Source organism: Nannobrachium achirus (assembly GCF_963921795.1).
Source record: "Nannobrachium achirus genome assembly, chromosome: 1".
NCBI lineage: Eukaryota > Metazoa > Chordata > Actinopteri > Myctophiformes > Myctophidae > Nannobrachium > Nannobrachium achirus.
In genome coordinates this window covers 11,082,869-11,103,413 of record NC_137810.1, presented here as the reverse complement: position 1 = coordinate 11,103,413, position 20,545 = coordinate 11,082,869, and the positions used below count along the sequence as shown (strand labels likewise).

At 42.8% G+C, this 20,545-nt stretch overlaps 1 protein-coding gene across 1 annotated transcript; it reads left to right on the top strand.

Annotated features, from left to right (window-relative positions):
- Window positions 1-341: 341 nt before the first annotated feature.
- Window positions 342-5,692, top strand: LOC308286108 (histamine H3 receptor; the record flags this gene model as incomplete). Its single annotated transcript, XM_080727065.1, has 3 exons — window positions 342-618; window positions 2,447-2,613; window positions 4,841-5,692. 3 exons carry the CDS (start codon window positions 342-344, stop codon window positions 5,690-5,692), a joined length of 1,296 nt encoding a protein of 431 aa, XP_080583191.1.
- Window positions 5,693-20,545: the final 14,853 nt, after the last annotated feature.

The following is a 20,545-nucleotide window of genomic DNA, read 5'->3' as shown; positions in this document are numbered from 1 at the left end:
CAAAAGGGTCCCGACCCAGTGTTTGGATACCAGCGCTGAGCGCTCTAGTCTAGTCTGTGCGCTCTGTGGGAAAAAAGCGCACCCAGTCAGCAGCCATACGCACGCAGCAGGACGCAGAGAGGACACAATGAAAGGAAAGAAAGGATTCGGATCTTTTTAAGCTCACGGAACATCCACCCGGACTGAGATTTCGGAGGAGAGAAAAAGGCTCCTCGGTCAGCATGGATCCAAATCCCCGTTCGTTTCCTAATGAAACGTCGCGCCTCGTAATTCAATGGATCTCGTGTGTGGACTTGTTGTGGAATCAACCGCCACACTTATTGTTATAAACGGCCTTGGAAATGGAAACGGGCGCGACGAACGCTTATTATTGGGGGTTTAACTGTAGCGTCAACTCAACTCCAGCAGCGGACCATCACGTAGCTGCAGGTCGGGCCGGAGCTGGAGCCCAGCTGCCGGGTTACCTGTTGGTGATCCTGGCGGGGCTCATGATCATTCTGGACGTGGTCATTGTGGCAGGGAACGCTCTGGTGATCATGGCTTTTGTTGTGGACAAGACGCTGAGAAATCAAAGTAACTACTTTTTCCTCAACCTCGCTGTATCTGATTTTCTTGTGGGTGAGTTCATTTGCACTTATAGCAGTCTGTGACTGAATCTATAAACTATAAATGAGATACATACACAAAGTGGTTCCTCTTCTGTAGGCCTAAATAAGCCGTAAAGCTTACTTGTTGTACCAGTGATTGTGCTGTTATGAAACGTACTTTTTTCTATTGCAAACTGCTAATAAACTCTTCAATCAATCAATCAATCAATGGACATCGACCCCTTCCAATGTCTTCCTATATGACATATGAATTATTATTAGCCCATGACTATATCTACTGCATAGTCCTGCGTTCTATTCGTCTGTCATTCAATGTTATATATGAGATACTTTAATGGTTTCCTGTGGAAATAAGCTTAGTCTTTTCTAGGACCGCCTTTTAGTAGACCTTGTACCAGTGAACTGTACCGTCATGAAACTGCACCTTTTCCTATGCAAACTTCTAATAAAGTCTTCAATCAATCAATCAATCAATCAATCAATCAATGTCCTGTAATTAAGGCACCAGTGTTGGGTGTTCTCTCATTTCCTCAGTTTTACCACGATAATGGTTTGAAAACACTGCAGAGGTTCTAAATAAATATTAAAAAGTAGCACACAGTCCAGCATTCAAAATGTTACTTAAAGTTGACCTTTCACTCTGTACTTAGTCTGCTCTTTCTCCCCTCTACATCAAAGCTCTTTGCCGAAAATAGCTGATCTACAAGCTCACAATGAGAGGCGTTGTGAGCTTGTAGATCTGCTATTTCTGGCTAAAGTTCTCCGAATATGGACGCTAGCCTAGGGATCAAGTGGTTATTATAAAAAAGTTTCTATCACTCAAAGATTTGGAGGATCCCCTGTAGTAACTCTGAGGACCTCCTAGGGGTCCCGGACCCCCTGTTGAAGACCCCTGGCCTATAAGTCAAATTTTGAGGTACTTTTACTTTCCTTGAGTATCTCCATTTTGTTCAACTGCACTAAATCTCCACTGGCAATTATTGTAACTTTTTAACTCCACATAAAGTTGTTTGACATTAGTTAGTTATTTGCAGATTTAGATTAATACAAAACATTCAATAACTGATAAATGATGAAGAGCTACCCAGCAGCAAACTAAAGTCATTAAAATCAGCCTGGCCTTCACCAGTGATTCACCACATTAATGCAATCCTACAATCCAATTATTATGATAATGTAATTAGACATTCTGCACTTGTATAGGCTTTAATGATTGGTACTCTAGTCTTATAAGTAGGCCTATTTTAATGCCACTATGTTGTACTTTCACTTAAGTACTGACGGTTCAAGTGGTGTATTGACGGTTCAAGTGGTTAAATAGCCTATCTGAAAACACAAATTGACATGAATCCAAAATGTCAAACACTGATGATTGTGCTGTCAAACAATGAAACTATATGGAATCTATGATAAGGTTAGGGGGTCCCTGGCTGCTTCATCTCTCTCTCAACTTAAGGGGTCCTTGGCCTGAAAACATTGAAGACCCGGGCGGCATAGCTCAGGGGTAGAGAAACCGTTATTAGAGCACGAAGGGTTCCCGAAGGGTTCCCAGTTCGAATCCGGGCTCCCCCTGAGTTAATGTCGAAGAGTCCTTGAGCAAGACTCTGAACCCCTAATTGCTCCCGGTGAGCAGGTTGGTGCCTTGCATAGTTTCCTCCGCCACCGGTGTATGAATGTGTGCGTGAATGGGTGAATGTAATGCACAATCTATGTAAAGCGCCTTGGATAAAAGCGCTATATAAATGCACCATTTACCATTGAAGACCCCTGATATAGGCTAAACTGGCTATAAGCACACTTCACAGTACATGTTACTTAGTGTCCACGGCTGTTTGCAGGTGCCTTCTGTATCCCTGTGTACATCCCCTACAACCTGACAGGCCGCTGGATGCTGGGCAGAGGACTGTGCAAGCTGTGGCTGGTCATGGACTACCTGCTCTGCACCGCCTCCGTCTACAACATAGTCCTCATCAGTTATGACCGCTTCCTGTCTGTCACCAGAGCAGTAAGCACTCTCTCTCTCTCTCTCACGCACGCACGCACGCACGCACGCACGCACGCACGCACGCACACAGGGGCGTCACACCAAATTCTGGGCCCTGGGTACAAGGATTCACTGCGGGCCCCCCATGAATGTTAACTATTGAAAAATAGCAGATATAAGCTCACAGCGCGGCACTGAGTGCCGCGCTGCGAGCTTGTATATCTGCTATTTTTGAAAAATCTTGAAAATGTGTGCAAGAAACCTATGTCAAGGACCCCCAAGATGATATGTATTTGGCCACGGACCCCGATCTCAAAATATTTAGTTCCAGGGACCCCCAGAAGCAACATTTGAGTTAGAAATGTTCGCTTAAAAAATACATATATTCAAAGATTTTCACACATTTTCACAACTTTTCAAAAATAGTAGATCTACAAGCTCGCAGCGCGGCACTCGGTGCCACGCTGTGAGCTTGTATATCTGCTATTTTTCAATAGATAAAGTTATTAGGGCCTCTCCACCTTGGGCCCTGGTAACTCAGTCCCACTTTCCTACCCCTTGTGACGCCCCTGCACGCACACACACTCACTCATACAATTTGGAACCATGTGATGTTGTCAAACTGTGTAAATAATTAGAATGTGTCAACAGTAGCAGTTAGTATTTCTTGAGGAAACTGTGTACATCTAAACATTAGTGTCATATTGTAATTTATTATCTTTTTTTTATGGGCTTTCCAGTCAGCTCTGCTTCCTACTTGTAATACATGATAGGAAATAATACTTTTGCCTGAAGCTAAGATAAGATAAGACCTTTATTGATCCCACTGGGGAAATTCAGGTGCCAAATCCAGGCTCTGGCAGCATTGGGTGAAAGATATTAGTGGGGGTGGAATTATTCAAGGCTATGATAGAAAGTAAGCATCTTTGATGTATTATTATTGTTGCTTTTGTGCAGCAGCAAAACATTTGTTATATAACCCTTCTTGTACACAGTTGTTGTGTTTGATTTTGTGAGACTTGACTTAAAGGAGCTATAGTCAACTTTTTCTTGAAAAACGGATGCTAAAATAAAAATAATGTTTCGAAAATATTTTATAAAAAAAATAAACTTCATATATGTGTTTCTATTCAAAAATGACCACAAAAAGCGTAAAATAATGATAAAATAATCATTTTGGCCATTGTCAGACCGACATTTTGTTTACATTCTAGTCTATAGACTAGGATGTAAACAAAGTGTCGGCCCTACAATGAAAAAGTTGACTATAGCTCCTTTAAGACCTTAGTCCTCAAAGGCCATTGACAAAATATTATGCGCTTCACTCAATGTTGTGAGAGGAGAGCCAATAACATCCATGATGGGCAACAAAGCTCAGTTGTTTATGACTGTATGTTTTCAGCTTTTGAACGCAATATCAATATCCTCATCAATAAATCAAGTGACAGATGTCTGTACTCTGTAACAGTAACATAATGATTTTGTTTTGCAGACTAGTTATGGAGTGTTTGAGGTGAGGGAGATAAAATGGACAAGGGAAAGAATGGAGCGACTGTTTGAATGCCATGCATTGTCTCTTTCACTTGAAAAACATAATACAAAGTTTGGTCCCGAAGGGGTTTTCTGAATAGGAAGAGAGGTCGAAAGGGGCAGGGGGTTAGGATGGAACTTGAATACAGATGTTCTTCTTATACAGCTGTTAGGGAGTGCTCTTATGCTTAATTCATACTTCATCGTAGTATCGTACGCTATGTTGGTGTCGCCTGCAGAAAATAGCCCATCAATAAGCTCACAAGCTGTGCGTGCTCATCAAAGCGCTAAGGCTGGACAATTAATTAAAACACATACACACATATATATATATATATATATATATATATATATATATATATACATATACATATATATATATATATATATATATATATATATATATATATATATATATATACATATACATATACACATATATATATATATATATATATATATATATATATATATATAGTCTGATTAACCACTTCTTTGTACAATAGTGGCATACAAACTATGTGAAAATAGCTGATCTATAAGCTCACGACACGTTGCATTGGGACACTTTTAGACCTGCTATTTTCACTATTATTGTTTTTTTCATAACCGTTCACAAAGAGTAATCAAGGCAAAGGTTTGGAATAATCGTGTCATTGATTTGAAGTCCTATCACCCAGCCCTATGATAAAACCTAGTCTGTTGGTTTTTGCCACAGGTTAAATACAGAGCACAGCGAAACATGACCCGCCAGGCTGTGGTAAAGATGGTGGCCGTGTGGGCGCTGGCCTTCCTGCTCTATGGCCCTGCCATCATCTTCTGGGAGCTGATCGCCAGCCGGAGCGTCGTCCCGGAGGACCAGTGTTTCGCCGACTTCTACTTCACCTGGTACTTCCTCCTGAGCGCCTCCACCTTCGAGTTCTTCTCGCCGTTCTTCTCGGTGGCCTTCTTCAACCTCTGCATCTACGTGAACATCCACCAAAGAAACAAGAGCAGGGCCGTCTGCGCGGAGGCCCCCGCAAAAAGAGCGCCAAGAGAGCCGGCTGGGACGCCACAGGACAGGGACACCTGGTCTGTGTTTTTCATCAAGACACGGAAGGTGTCGTCCAGCGAGAAGAACGCGGCTATTTCCGCGGGGATCGAGGATGACGAGCAGCAGACGCCCTCGTCCAGTGGGGAGCGTAACATAAGCCAGGCCTTCCTGCAGAGGAACAACATCTCACCTTGCAGGAGATCTTCCAGGCTTTGTCAACCCAAGGACCCCCGTAGGACACAGAAGTCTCGTCTTTCCCGTGACAAAAAGATTGCCAAATCCCTGGCCATCCTTGTTTGTATTTTTGGGATCTGCTGGGCTCCTTACACGCTACTTATGATTATCCGTGCTGCCTGCAGGGGTACGTGCGTGGAGCACTTCTGGTACGAGATCTCCTTCTGGCTTCTGTGGCTGAATTCCGCTATCAACCCGTTCCTGTACCCCCTTTGCCACAGCAGCTTCCGAAGGGCTTTCGCCAAGATTCTGTGTCCGAACAGACAACCAGTCCAACCTCACAGTTACACTAGGTCAAGTTAAATGCACTTTGCCAAACACCGGAAAACAAGATGAAGAGTGTAAAAGCCCTGTTAGCAGGGCTCTCCTCCTTACCCCCAACCAGACCAGGGGTTTGAACCGACAACTTTGCTCCATGCTCTCACTAATGGGGCTATCGATGAGAGAAAAGGGAAAACTAATATATTATTTATGGACAGGTGGGGGGAGGGGCACATATTATATATTCACTGAATAAGGTGCTAGAGCCTTGGCTGTAAACAAAGTCAGTAGAGTTCATCCTTCAGTCTGCCATTCTGCCTATTTATGATACATCAAATTTGATATTATGGGTTAAAGTTGGCGCTTGAGGAAAGTTTGTGGGGACAAATGTGTAGTATTAATGCTCTGTCCATAAACTTCTTGGCAATCTGACGATTCGATTTTCAGATATCTGCAAGTGGACATTTTGGCCTAAAGGGGTTGCATAAAGGTTCACAGCAAGTTCCATAGCAATTCCAGCCAGTCGTTTCTGAGCTATATTGTTTACTTAAGGGCCAAAGTGGTAGGATGTTCAAACAATGACAACCCCTAGAGCCTCGCTGCTAGCGGGGTTAAAAATCTATTTACCGTACTTCGAAAATAAGAAATGTGTTTGTGTTCAAAGTTTTAACACAAAAACATCTCTTATTTTTGAAGTATTTAAACCTACATTTCACAAGAACACACTTGACAGGATAGCAAAGAACATCTGGACAACTGTAAAGAATGTAGGATCGAACTTGAAGTGAAACACACTTGAAGACTAACCTATGTTGGGTCCTTTATGTTGAACTTTAAGATGGACTTTGTTGCTGCTCTACGTGACAGGCATGCTACTGCACAGGACTGGGGGCTTTGAGGCAGAGAAGGCTTAACACGCACCATCAGCCAAACTATTTCCTGCAGAGTTTCAGGGGCTGTGACAAGCACAGCTGCCAGTGAAGTGAAGGAGCCATAGTCAACTTTTTCTTGAAAAACAGATGCTAAAATAAAAAAATCGAACCTCTGTTCGAAGTGGAGCTGTGTGTGTGTGTGTGTGTGTGTGTGTGTGTGTGTGTGTGTGTGTGTGTGTGGGTGTCTGGCCTGGCCTGAACAACAGCGCCCTCGTGTGGTCACAAAAGGTCCTGTAGGCTACAGACAGACAGACAGACAGACAGACACACAGACACGGCCACACACACGGCCACGTATAGGGAGCTTGTGTTCCACACAGCTCCAATAATGTTTCGAAAATATTTTATAAAAAAATAAGCTTCATATATGTGTTTCTATTCAAAAATGACCACAAAAAGCGTAAAATAATGATAAAATAATCATTTTGGCCATTGTCAGACCGACACTTTGTTTACATTCTAGTTTATAGACTAGGATGTAAACAAAGTGTCGGCCCTACAATGAAAAAGTTGACTATAGCTCCTTTAAGAAACCAAAGTTGATTAATAGCCTATTAAATTCTCCATCCCCATAGGTTCAAAATACTGCAGTTGCTAATTGTCGAAAAGCACATTTTGGAAGAAAAACAAGTCAATCTTAATTGCAGTGAAATCAAATGCAGCCAGGGTAGCAAGAAAGTGGCCATGCCTACTAATCCTAAAGATGATACTAGTGAAGATACTTGCGATTAAAGTTTTTAACTCCGGTTAATGTGATTGAAGTTCTATATAGGATCTTTTTATAGGGTGGGTGTCATCATCCCAACATGAGACCCACTTAGTATCCAGTGTAGAATTTCTAGTCTAGTGTGGTTTATTTTGTTGATAAAAGGGGTGTTCCTCATCAGTTTCAAAATATTACTAAAATATTGGAGCCAGGGGCGTCACAAGGGGTAGGAAAGTGGGACTGAGTTACTGGGGCCCAAGGTGGAGGGGCCCTAATAACTTTATCTATTGAAAAATAGCACATCTACAAGCTCACAGCGCGGCACCGAGTGCCGCGCTGCGAGCTTGTAGATCTGCTATTTTTGAAAAGTTGTGAAAATGTGTGAAAATCTTTCAATATATGTATTTTTTAAGCGAACATTTCTAACTAAAATTTTGCTTCTGGGGGTCCCTGGAACGAAATATTTTGAGATCGGGGTCCGTGGCCAAATACATATCATCTTGGGGGTCCTTGACATAGGTTTCTTGCACACATTTTCACGATTTAAAAAAAATAGCAGATCTACAAGCTCACAGCGCGGCACTTGGTGCCGCGCTGTGAGCTTGTATATCTGCTATTTTTCAATAGTTAACATTCATGGGGGGCCCGCAGTGAATCCTTGTACCCAGGGCCCAGAATTTGGTGTGACGCCCCTGATTGGAGCACTTATGATAATTTGTCCCAGAGGAACAACTGGCTTTGCAACACAGTGCAACAGAAAATGATGTGGTCTAATAGTGGCAAGGCTCCCATGTGGATCTCTGACTTGATGTGGTGGCAATCTGCAGCTTCTGGTGTTTCTGTCATACAAGCTTTTTGTTCTGCATCTATTTTTCTGCACTTAGCATGTTAAGATTGTATTGATGCCACTGTGATATAGGCAACACTGCCTATTTCAGACTCGATGTAATGATAATAAAGGCACTTACTTGCATGTAGCTTTTGTAATAGTCGTATTGAGGACATCATTGCTGATCTCCAAATTTCTCCAAATTTCAGCCCAATCCAAAAACAACAAGAAATGAATAACAGCTTGCGTCTTGTGGACTAGCCACGTGGAGCAGTTTAGTGGCCTTGTGGAATCCACTGGGAACTGAATTCTGTCATTTATATATCACAATAATAATATAAACTAGAATTGCACTCTGTCTTGGTGCCAACTTGGGCCTTGTGCCAAGTTGTGCGCCAGCAGAGCACGCCATGAGGTGCGCTCAGCCGCTCACCACTAGTGACATCACCGTTGGCATCACCAGGAATGGCTGTTAATGATGACATTGCCAGAAATACTGGTCCCTGATTGGGCGACGGGCTCAAACAAAGAAGGACACCGACATACGTACGCAGCCGAACGCAATACCTGCGCGCTCTGCTGCCGCAAGTAACTAGAAAGATGCGATTGGAAATTGCAAGTCACGAAAATGTATTCACTAATAAATTAATGGCCATTAAATGGAGTTCTCTGTGTCATCAATATTAAGGGAATCGAACCCAGGACCTTCTATGGGCTTAATGTTGATGTCAGTCTCATGTGGTCTATGATGTCAGACATCTATGATGTCAGCCATCTCCATATTTGGGAAAAGTGTAATTTTTAATTAAAGTCAATGGAGAAAATTAATTCACAAATAAATGTATATAAATTAAACTATATACTGTATATAACATATCTCTAGCAGCCATGCGTGTCCCGATGAAGCCGGTCGATTTGACAAATGGCCACCAAAACTGTGAGGAGTAGTGCGGCAAAGAAAAGTTTACTTAGGAGACGATGGAAGATGGAATAAAGTTGGACAAGTAGACTACTAGTCTGGTTGCCCAAATAAACCTTTTATATCATATAATATAAACGAGATTCTGATGTCACAAATTCTCACAATTAGTAGATATTATAATAATATATACCATCACACCATTTATATTATAAATGGTATGATGGTATATATTATTATAATATCTACTAATTGTGAGAATTTGTGACATCAGAATCTCCTGCTTTTTGCAGGCGATTCTGATTCTGATTCTTCTAACCCTCATCATCATTGGTTTGTAGTGCTCAACACTCACTCTTTGTGTGGTAGAGTCCATTATGAGACCAAGAAAGTTGTTTTAATTTAGTACACAGTGACAATCACAAACTCCTTCTCCACAGCTGGATTCTCTCTGGGAGGCAGTGTCTGATTGCAATAAATCAAAATAGTGTGTATGTTTAAACCAAGGTCTCAAGCAATTAAGCCAAAACAACTCACCAGAAACAGATGGCACCGAACACACACACACACACAATGATGTTTATGCAGATGGATCACAAGCTAATGACAAGCCCCACCGTCTGCTGGCTGCTGCTGCTGGCCTGGTTTAGAGCCTGGTAGTCTGGTAGGATTCGCCTCGAAACATGGGCTGCAGATTGTTGTAGTGTTGTTGTTTGGTTTCTATTCTGAAAGTTTTGAAGGTTTGCACATGGTTCTACCCCCGGTATATGGGCTCAGCTCAGATTCTGAGCCTGGGACAACTTCCTGGCCAGGGATATCATAGTTTTGGCCTAAAAGTTCTTGATCCCCTAGTGGCTGCTGCTGGCTTGTTGGAGAGTCTGGGCCTCACAAATCCAGACTGGAGCTTTGGCTCACGCTTTGACCCAAGTCATTGAGTCCCACTTATAAGAGACATCTTACACACCACTGATGAAACTTGTCCGTCACTTCACGTCACACTTTTGGCCCTACTCTTATCTCCGGCACCGTTGCCCCTATCCATGCCAAACTTTGCACACACACTCCTTGGCTGGCATCGTATGTGTGAAGGCGGTCAATAGAGTGCTAAAAAATGTCCCATTCATTTGGCAGGGCGGGATACCAGAAGAGGTTGTGAGGCTTCAACAGGATAGGATAGGACAGTGGTTCTCAACCTGTGGGTCGGGACCCCCAGGGGGGTCCCCAAATTATTTTGGGGGGTCTCCAGATGATTAACTTAATGTGTAACATTGTTTTCTCACTCAACAGTAAACAAATCTACATAAAGTTTAAGTGTATAGAGGGTATCTGCACATTTCTAAAGTGACAATTTAAGGACTTTTTAATACCTCTAAAATGACTTTAAACCTTGGCCAAATTGTCAAATATTAGAGGCTGAAATTGTGAAAATAGCCGATCTACATGCTCACAACGCCTCGCAGCGCGAGGCGTTGTGAGCATGTAGATCTGCTATTTTCACAATAGAACCGTGTTATGCCAAATGTAATTCCTCAACTCTTAGCGCTCGTCAGGGTGGGGGTCCCCAGTTAAAATATGATTATTTTGGGGGTCACGGCCTGAAAAGGTTGAGAACCACTGGGATAGGATAGGAGGATATATTGATCGAAAGGTAATAACAACACAAGAACAGATAATAAAAAGAGAGAGGAGATAAGAATAAGGGCCAGGCAGATAAAAAAAGATAAGCATGCATAAGTATGCAGCGTGGAGTCTCAGGAATGTAACTGATTACATCTGTATGCTGTCAACGTTATCATGTTGTTCAATACTGCCCACACGACACACCTAGCAATTCACTTTTGAACTCATAAAATGTTTTCGTGAGGAATGAAAGAGAATATAAAATGTTCATGATTAAAATCTATACAGCATACTTTAAGAAAGGTTGATGAAAGAGTAACAAGCTGCCTCTAACAGCTTTCATTTTTAAAGGGTTCATGACATCAAAAACATAAAAATATTTTTTGCAGCTTTTTTCATGTTTCCTGACCTCAATTACACCCCCAAAAGAAGAACATTCAACATTCTGTGTTTTTTCTGTAATTGTAATAATCGGTCGTTTTTTTGAATAATTAGGCTCAGAAAAGTGAGTTTGTTTTCCTCTGGACGCACGCATCATCATCCAGGGGAGGGTGTGGTTGTAGGGGAGGGTGTATCACCTTTGATGTTACTTTCCACTGTGTATCGTTCCAATGCACCATTTACCATTTACCGTCCTACAACCACATCCTCCCCTGGATGATGATGCGTACGTCCAGAGGCAAATGAACCCACTTTTCTGAGCCTAATTATTCAAAAAACTACAGATTACAGAAAAACCACAGAATTTTGAATGTTCATCTTTTGGGGGGTGTAATGGGTCAGGAAACATGAAAAGATATTTTTATTTTTTTGATGTTATGACCCCTTTAAGGAAGGAAGGACGGACACATCATTCACAGTGCATACTTGTTTTCAAGAATGCTGCACAGCTTTTATTATCAGAGGGTCAAGTGAAGGCATGTCAGAACATGTCTTTGACCTTTATAACAGATTTTCATCGTGATACACATCAGAGAAATGTCCCGACAAGCACCCTTAGGAAGTGAAGATGGCCAGGAATTAACAGCGTTACTTTTCCAAGGGCCATTGTTACTTGCGCCAGCAGAGCGCGCAAGTACTGCGTTGGGCTGCGTATGTAGGTAGGTACAGCAGGTAGCTGTGTGTTTTTAGAGTAGTTCACCACTTTTCAACCTGTCTTCATATAATAGGTCCTCACTAATGTTCATGATAAAATATCACATTTTTTTCCTACTCAGTCCAAGTCTCCTAGGAGAGCTGTGGGAAGTTCAGAATCCATCGTCTTGTGACATCATCATTTTCCTAAAAAGAAAATGTATCAATATTTTTGAAAAAAATATTTAGATTTTTATTATCGCGAGAACAATGGCTTCCACTTTAAAATTGCAACTTTTCAGGACTAGAAAGCCTGCAGTTTCTATAAGCTGGATTGGAAATCGATGATGTCACAAGACGATGGGTTTCTGACCTGCCCACAGCCCTCCTTTGAAAAAAAAAAAAAAAAAAAGCTATTTTTGAGTGAGGACCAATTATATGAACACAGGTTGAAAAGTGGTGGAGTGCCCCTTTAAGCCCGTTGGGTCCAGTATTTCTGGCAACGTCATCATTAACAGCCAATGAGGGACCAGCATTCCTGGTGATGCCAGTGGTGATGTCACAGGCATCGCCAGTGGCACCCTGGCCAAGATATGACTTCCGCTTGGTTCCAAGATTTCTAGCGGAAGTGCTGCGTTTAACGGAAGTTACGTCATGCAGTGTGGGTCTGTTTAAAACAAAAATAGATTGTAGCTCTTAACTCGCGCTTAATAGGTGTAACATCACCTGAATCAATGTTTTAGTTTATATATTGTTTATTGTGAGCGCAACCGACAGAGCAGGAGACCTATAGACACAATTTATTTCCAGCAGGGAATACGTTTGCAGGGACACCGCACTGTGAAAAGAAGACAACTTCCGCGAATATTCAGCCCCACCTCCAAGAACGTTCTCTGCCTCATATCTTGACCAGGCTTTTCTCTTCGCAGATGAGTAAGCCTGGCTATGGGAGGCTAGGGTGTAGGCCATAATACTACAAAAGACGCAACTCGACAGAGTGCAGTTCTAGACAACAAGTGCGAACAAGTATAAAATATAAATAACAAGGCGCAAGTTGGCACCTCGACAGAGTGCCAACTTGCCCACCCACATACAGTACATACAGACAGCACCGAACAGCACCGTTCGCAGTACTTGCGCCCCCTGCTGGCACACAAGCAGGCCATATGGCCACAAGTGCACAAGGAGCAAGTTGGCACCTGGACAGAGTGCAGTCTAATTGTCTCCACCAGCCGAAGGCTGAGGGAGAGTATGTTTTCCCCTCCGTCCGTCCGTCCGTCCGTCCGTGCGTCCGTGCGTCCGTCCGTCCGTGCGTGCGTGCGTGCGTGCGTCCTCGCAGTTTGTGAGCAGCTAATCTCAGTCACCGTTGGCCCGATCGCTGCCAAACTGAGCACACACACTCCCTGGATGCCAATCTAGAACCTCTGCCCCACATTTTTCAAATCAGCCTCATGGTGGCGCTATAACAGGCCGATTTGTGTGGCCTGGTTGTTACCAGCTAATCTCCGGCGCCGTTGGCCCGATCGCTGCCAAACTGAGCACACACACTCCCTGGATGCTAATTCTGAACCTCTGCCCCACATTTTTTAAATCAGCCTCATGGTGGCGCTATAACAGGCTGATTTGTGTGGCCTGGTGGAGACCTGTGCTCGGAAGAGCACTGCTTCTAGTTTATTCATGCATTTGAGCCACGAACCACCATTTGATGACATTTAGCCTCTCAGATCCAAAACTTGGAACATTTTGTTGTATTTGTTGGATAAGATTTTGTCCACAATTCCATGCTGTATTGATGTTGGTACCATAGGAGAGATAACAGGCAAACTTAACAATTACAATTCTTCTACATTCTCTAGTAATGTGTAGACGTCTTATAAATTAAGCAATGTAGGTGTTTAACAATAAATATAAAAGATCTATAAGGGTCCATTTGGTTACCAACTCTCCATCATTTAGCTGGGGACCACCTGGAACCGGGAACCCCCTCGGGGACCACTGGTTGAGAACCAATTAAACTCTTTGCCAACATTATTGCAGTTCTACACAACTATTTCCGATGAATGTTTGCCTATTTTTCATGAATGTTCACCTATCATGACATGCCCAGAATAGGGTTAAGATGTGCATATTCTAGGGTAAATGCCAAATGGAAGGAGTTGTTTCTCTCTTTGTCAAAAATAGCCAATCTACAAGCTTCTAGATCGGCTATTTTCACTGAATGTTCAATCTATTGTAGATTGAATATTCAATCTACAAAATCTTTTTACATTTAGTAATTGATACCTTTGAAGGCACGGTTGGTGTAGATTTAGCCTACTGTAAATCTGTGCCATTCCTAATGCTATAGAGGCTGATGCATACGTACGTATACTATACAGTGGTGGTCAAAAGGACTTATTATTCAAACGTACAAACTACGGAGTACATTTTATTTAGAACGCCTCCCCACCAACAGACAAAACTATAGCAACAACAACGTGTCTCCATGCTCACGCTGTGAGCTTGAAGAGCGGCTATTTTCACTATTTGAAATGTATGCCACTGTGCCACTTATTGAAACCTATAGTTACCCAAGGGGACTGGATGTAAAACAACTACGTTGTTTGGGGTAGTAGTTCATTCAACTGATTCAGTTGATTTACTGAGCCATGTATAATTTCATATTCCTGACCAGGGGCGTCACTAGGGGTAGCTAGGAAAGTGGGACTGAGTTACCAGGGCCCAAGGTGGAGGGGCCTTAGTAACTTTAGCTATTGAAAAATAGCAGATATACAAGCTCACAGCGCGGCACCGAGTGCCGCGCTGCGAGCTTGTAGATCTGCTATTTTTGAAAAGTCGTGAAAATGTGTGCAAATCTTTGAATATGTATTTTTTAAGCGGACATTTGTAACTCAAATTTTGCTTCCGGGGGGGGGGGGGTCCCTGGAACTAAATAATTTGAGATGGGGGTCCGTGGCCAAATTCAGATCATTTTGGGGGTCCTTCACATGAAAAGGTTTGAGCATCACTGACATGGAAACATGGGTTTCTTGCACACTTTTTCCAAAATATTTCAAAAATAGCAGATCTACAAGCTTGCAGCGCGGCACTCGGTGCCGCGCTGTGAGCTTGTATATCTGCTATTTTTCAATAGTTAACATTCATGGGGGGCCCCGCAGTGAATCCTTGTGCCCAGGGCCCCAGAATTTGGTGTGACGCCCCTGTTCCTGACAACTGTCTGTCAGGAATGTCACTGTAAATGTACCCTCTGATAAGCTGTGACAGATTTCCAACTTGTCGGTTTGAACCAGGGCTGTGATCTGTCTATGATGTTTACTGAATGTTGATATTAAATCCATTTAATCCTGGCGTTTGTCTGTGAACCCTGTGACATTGAGAAGCTTGATTGACTCCTGTGGTTTTAATACAACAGCCCGGCCGGTGGTGGTAATACACAACAAAGTAGGACACGTTAAAGGTCTCCTGAACTCAATTACAAAAAAAAGAAAAGAAAAGAAAAACCATCCAGTGGATTTTCTGTGGCCTGGGGTTTTCTGAAAAAAAAAAAAAAGCGTATCATAGCAACTGAAAAAGCCTTAGAACACAGAGAGAGAGAAAAAAATCAAACCATCCGATCGAAGTGGAGCAGTGCATTTGAGCAGGTTTTTAGGTGTCTAGGCTGCAACAGTGCCAAAGTACATTTTGAATATCGGACGTTTACTTGTAAAAAGAGTAAATCTGCATTGCGGTATTGATACTTTTATTTGAGTACTTTGTCTTCCACCACTGTGGGGGGAGGGGGCTAAGGCATCATCACACAGTTGAATGCAACGTTGGCTTTTTGACTGTTGTTCATTACTTACAATATAATTAGACTTTACCCGTTCGAAGATATGTGCTCCCAAATTATGTGCATGGGTTATGGGTTGTGCACAGTAGCCTATAGTGCACATGGAAAAGTGACTTTAGCCTGCCCTACATGCAACAGCGCCTGTGTTCGCTGTGTGTGTGACTCTGTATACACCAGTGCGAGGCTACAGACCCATTCAACAGCCTATCTGACCGATGGGCACCACACTCCCTCAGGTCCTCGGCAGCATGTTTTAATAATCCAGGCAGCGATTTTATCTTTGGCCGTGGCGTTTTTCTCATTTGTGAGTGAAAAACTGTCATCGGTTGTCTGTCTGTGAGATTGATCTCCCCTCTCGCTTAAAGCTGAAATTTAACTCTGCAAGCCGCGAGGGTAGAAATGAATCAAAACAATGTCAAATGGAGTCATGGACTCCATGTATTGTATGTAGTCTTCTCTCGGAGTTACAAAAAAGCAGTTTTTTAAGCCGGCCGCTCACATTGAACATAATTCCTCTGGATTGTGTGTCTTGTGTAACCTCACGTCTTTCGTCTTGTGTTTGCTTCAGTGTTGGAGGCGGAGTGTTGTCAAGTGGCTCAGAGCCTTGTATAGAGAGTTCTGACAATGCGGGGTCAGAAACATGTATAACATGTATGTAGAAGACCTGGCCCCATGAAGTGAAGGGGAGTGGCGCGACTATTTCTAATACAAGGCTCTGGGCCGTCCTCTTCATTTTGGTCGCTTCAACTTTCTTGTAACGTGAATGGAATGTTCATTTGTCAATGAAAGGCCAGTCCATTTTGAGGTGTTTCTACAAAGGACAGCTTGTTGTGTTGAGAAGAATAGAACAGACAAGTAGAATTGAGTCTAGAGAAAGTGAAAACAAATTGCTCAGTGGTGGTATTGACTTTGTTTCTGTGCAGTGTGGGCATTCAATACTCACAGACTTACAGACCAGCAAATGGCAACAGCCCAATGTGTTTTACACTCTGGATCGATTCTGCAAATGAAATCTTATAATAAGCTGTCTATCTACCTGTCAAAAGAAACAATTGACACAACAATATCCCTAGGGGACCCGTATTGACTTTTGTACTTACCGACTGTCAGTAGATGGGAAAAATTTCACAATTTTTGCACGATGCTCTTCTACCATGAAGTAGGGCATTAATTTAAGGAAAATAATAATAATAATAATATGGAGATACAAGGTTTCTGACGTAATGTTTATAGTCAGGGGATATCTTTAGAAATGGTGTCAAATCCTGGAATTCCTTACCAAAAAAAATCTTCACCAATGTGTTTGTAAAGGTGTCTAGTAACACATCTCAGAAAGACTGAAATTCAGTTTCCCTAGGAAAATCTTTGACAGCTAGGGTAATTCTGGGTCTCATTCACTCATATACACTATACTATAGGGGAAAAAAATCACTCCCAAAAAATAACGTTTAAAGTTTTACTATGTAACTTTTTTTATAAAACAAATCTTAAAATTGTCCTAACTGTTAAATCGCTAAAGTTTTAGAACACCCACTCCGTTATTTTCAGCTTCTGAAGCCTTCTCTTTATATGTTTTCTATGAGCCGTGAGGGGGGGAGAATTTCGCGCCATGATGACGTAATCTGCATCATCTGTATACGTTGTGTATACGTTGCCCAATCACATCGCCGATCATGCACACATGGTACACTACCGGCCAATCACAGCTTATCTGCCCTGGTCTTGAAGTGGGGTCGCCATATTTGTAGTCGCCGTGTGTCTCTTTACTCAAAAAGTAATCTCGCCTACCAGGCAGGGTGAAGTCGTCCGTTTCTCCGGAATGCCTGAACGCCCAGGAACCAGGGACCCCTCTAAAGATAGCTCTCGGCGTTGTGGAGGCAGACGCGGGGGTGTGAAGGTACGAAAAACGGGCGAAAGACGCGAACGCGACCGCGGTTTGCTATATGGCTACTGACCACTAGTTGAGAATCTTACACAGTATAGCTTTAAGTGGGATGTGAGGGGTCTTACTAGTTGTTTTTAATTATTCTGAATCCATAGCAAGCATTTGTTTTGCACCAAAAACATTCCTTGGGCTAGAAATGGACCCCCATACCACTGTGAAAAGTGATGACTCATCACTAAACCATCATTTTATGGGCTGTTTATAGCACCATGAATGTTTTTTTTTGTGCAAAACAAATGCTTGCAATGGATTCAGAATAATTAAAAACATCTAGTTAGACCCCTAGCTCAGATCCCACTTAAGGCATATTTTTTGGGAGTGATTTTTTCAGTAGGAGCGAGATCATTTAGCGACCTACAACTGGGTTGCAACCTGGTCGGTAGTTTTCACCGACTGGGTCGCTAAATCCACCGACTGGGTTGCTAAATCTACTGACTGGGTCGCTAAATCTACCGACTGGGTTGCTAAATCACCGACTGGGTTGCTAAATCTACCGACTGGGTCGCTAAATCCACCGACTGGGTTGCTAAATCTACCGACTGGGTCGCTAAATCCACCGACTGGGTTGCTAAATCTACCGACTGGGTCGCTAAATCTACCGACTGGGTCGCTAAATCCACCGACTGGGTTGCTAAATCTACCGACTGGGTCGCTAAATCCACCGACTGGGTTGCTAAATCTACCGACTGGGTCGCTAAATCCACCGACTGGGTTGCTAAATCTACCGACTGGGTCGCTAAATCTACCAACTGGGTTGCTAAATCTACCGACTGGGTTGCTAAATCACCGACTGGGTTGCTAGATCATTTAGCGACCTACAACTGGGTTGCAACCTGGTTGGTAGTTTTCACCGACTGGGTCGCTAAATCCACCGACTGGGTTGCTAAATCTACTGACTGGGTCGCTAAATCTACCGACTGGGTCGCTAAATCCACAGACTGGGTTGCTAAATCTACCGACTGGGTCGCTAAATCCACCGACTGGGTTGCTAAATCTACCGACTGGGTCGCTAAATCTACCAACTGGGTTGCTAAATCTACCGACTGGGTCGCTAAATCTACCGACTGGGTTGCTAAATCACCGACTGGGTCGCTAAATCTACCGACTGGGTCGCTAAATCACCGACTGGGTTGCTAAATCACCGACTGGGTTGCTAAATCTACCGACTGGGTCGCTAAATCTACCGACTGGGTTGCTAAATCACCGACTGGGTTGCTAAATCTACCGACTGGGTCGCTAAATCACAGACTGGGTTGCTAAATCTACCGACTGGGTCACTAAATCTACCGAGGGTTAGGGTTAGGGTTTGGGTTAGGGTTAGGGTTAGGGTTAGCAGCCCGGTCGGTGGATAAGCGACCCTGTCGGTACATTTAGCAACCCAGTTGGTAGATTTAGCGACCCAGTCGGTAGATTTAGCGACCCAGTCGGTAGATTTAGCGACCCAGTCTGTAAATTTAGCGACCCAGTCGGTAGATTTAGCGACCCAGTCAGTAAATTAAGCGACCCAGTCGGTAGATTTAGCGACCCAGTCGGTAGATTTAGCGACCCAGTCGGTAGATTTAGCGACCCAGTCGGTAAATTTAGCGACCCAGTCGGTAGATTTAGCGACCCAGTCGGTAGATTTAGCAACCCAGTCGGTATATTTAGCGACCCAGTCGGTAGATTTAGCGACCCAGTCGGTGAAAACTACCGACCAGGTTGCAACCCAGTTGTAGGTCGCTAAATGATCTCGCCCTCTCTCGATTTCTTCAGTATAGTGTATAGTGAGTGAATGAGACCCAGAATTACCCTAGCTGTCAAAGATTTTCCAAGGGAAACTGAATTTCAGTCTTTGTGAGATGTGTTACTAGACACCTTTACAAACACATTGGTGAAGAAATGTGTTGGTAAGGAATTTATTCCAGGCCTTTTTAAGATATCCCCTGGTTTTTAACATAAAGGCTTTAAAGAGAAGTTCTCAACAGACAAAAGGGTCAAATAAATGTACAAATGCACAGACAAATACTGTAGGCCTACATGTGACATTTGATATCAATGATATAATCTAACTGTTGGACCATGCAATAAATGATACGTTTCAAAGTGAACCAGACACAATGTACTGTCACAAGCATGCCTAGAATTTCGTCGTTTTAGGGGCAAGGCCAATTGGCCTTTGTTGTTGTCAATTTTGGGAGGGCACAAAGGCCAAATGCTAGGGCAGGAAGGCCATCAAATAAAACAAGGTTTAGTCCATTGAAAGAAATAATTGAATTTAAGGGTTAGGATGATTTTGAAATGTAGACTATCTGCAGTGAAATCTCAGCCCTGCACAAATCAAACTTACTGCATTGGTCATCAACCCAAAAATATATTTTTGCCACGGACTTACAAAAAAAGTGGTCAATAATATTACCATGAATAAAATACTAAATGTATATTAGTCCGTAGACATGATGGAGAACACATGCTGTGTTGATGGAGAACACATGCTGTGTTTTTAAAGAGGGAGAGTGGTTAGTCATCCCTTTGAACTTCATTTTATGTAGGAAAGTAGGAAAGCTGAGAGGGAAGGTGTAGATAGAGCAATTTATAATCCATTTTGAAAAGATGCTTTAAAAGTCAAGTGTATTATTGTTATTATTTCCATGGCCATCTCTGAACCTTTTATTACTTTCTTACCTCTAATTTTTCCAAAGTGATAGCTTTGAACTTTTCAAAGCACTAAAGGCAATTAGAGAAGAATTGTCATATTGACATCATCCACATTATTCATTTGCTTTAAAAACCTGGGTTCTTTATTAGAATGTTAATGTCAAATGGCATATGAGAAACGCAGCTCTTAAACTGTTCAGATTGCCTTGGAAGACATGTTTTGGTATGGTTCTCTGCAATGGCGTTTGGAGAAAGTGGTACAGTCAGCTGGGGCATTAAGGCCACTGTGGCCTCAGGTCATGCCATTTTTTGAAGGGGCACAAGGCCAAACTGAGGGGCAAGGACGGCCATGGCCTTCATGGCCTCCATGAAATTCCTGCCCTGGTCACAAGGACACAAGAAATTGA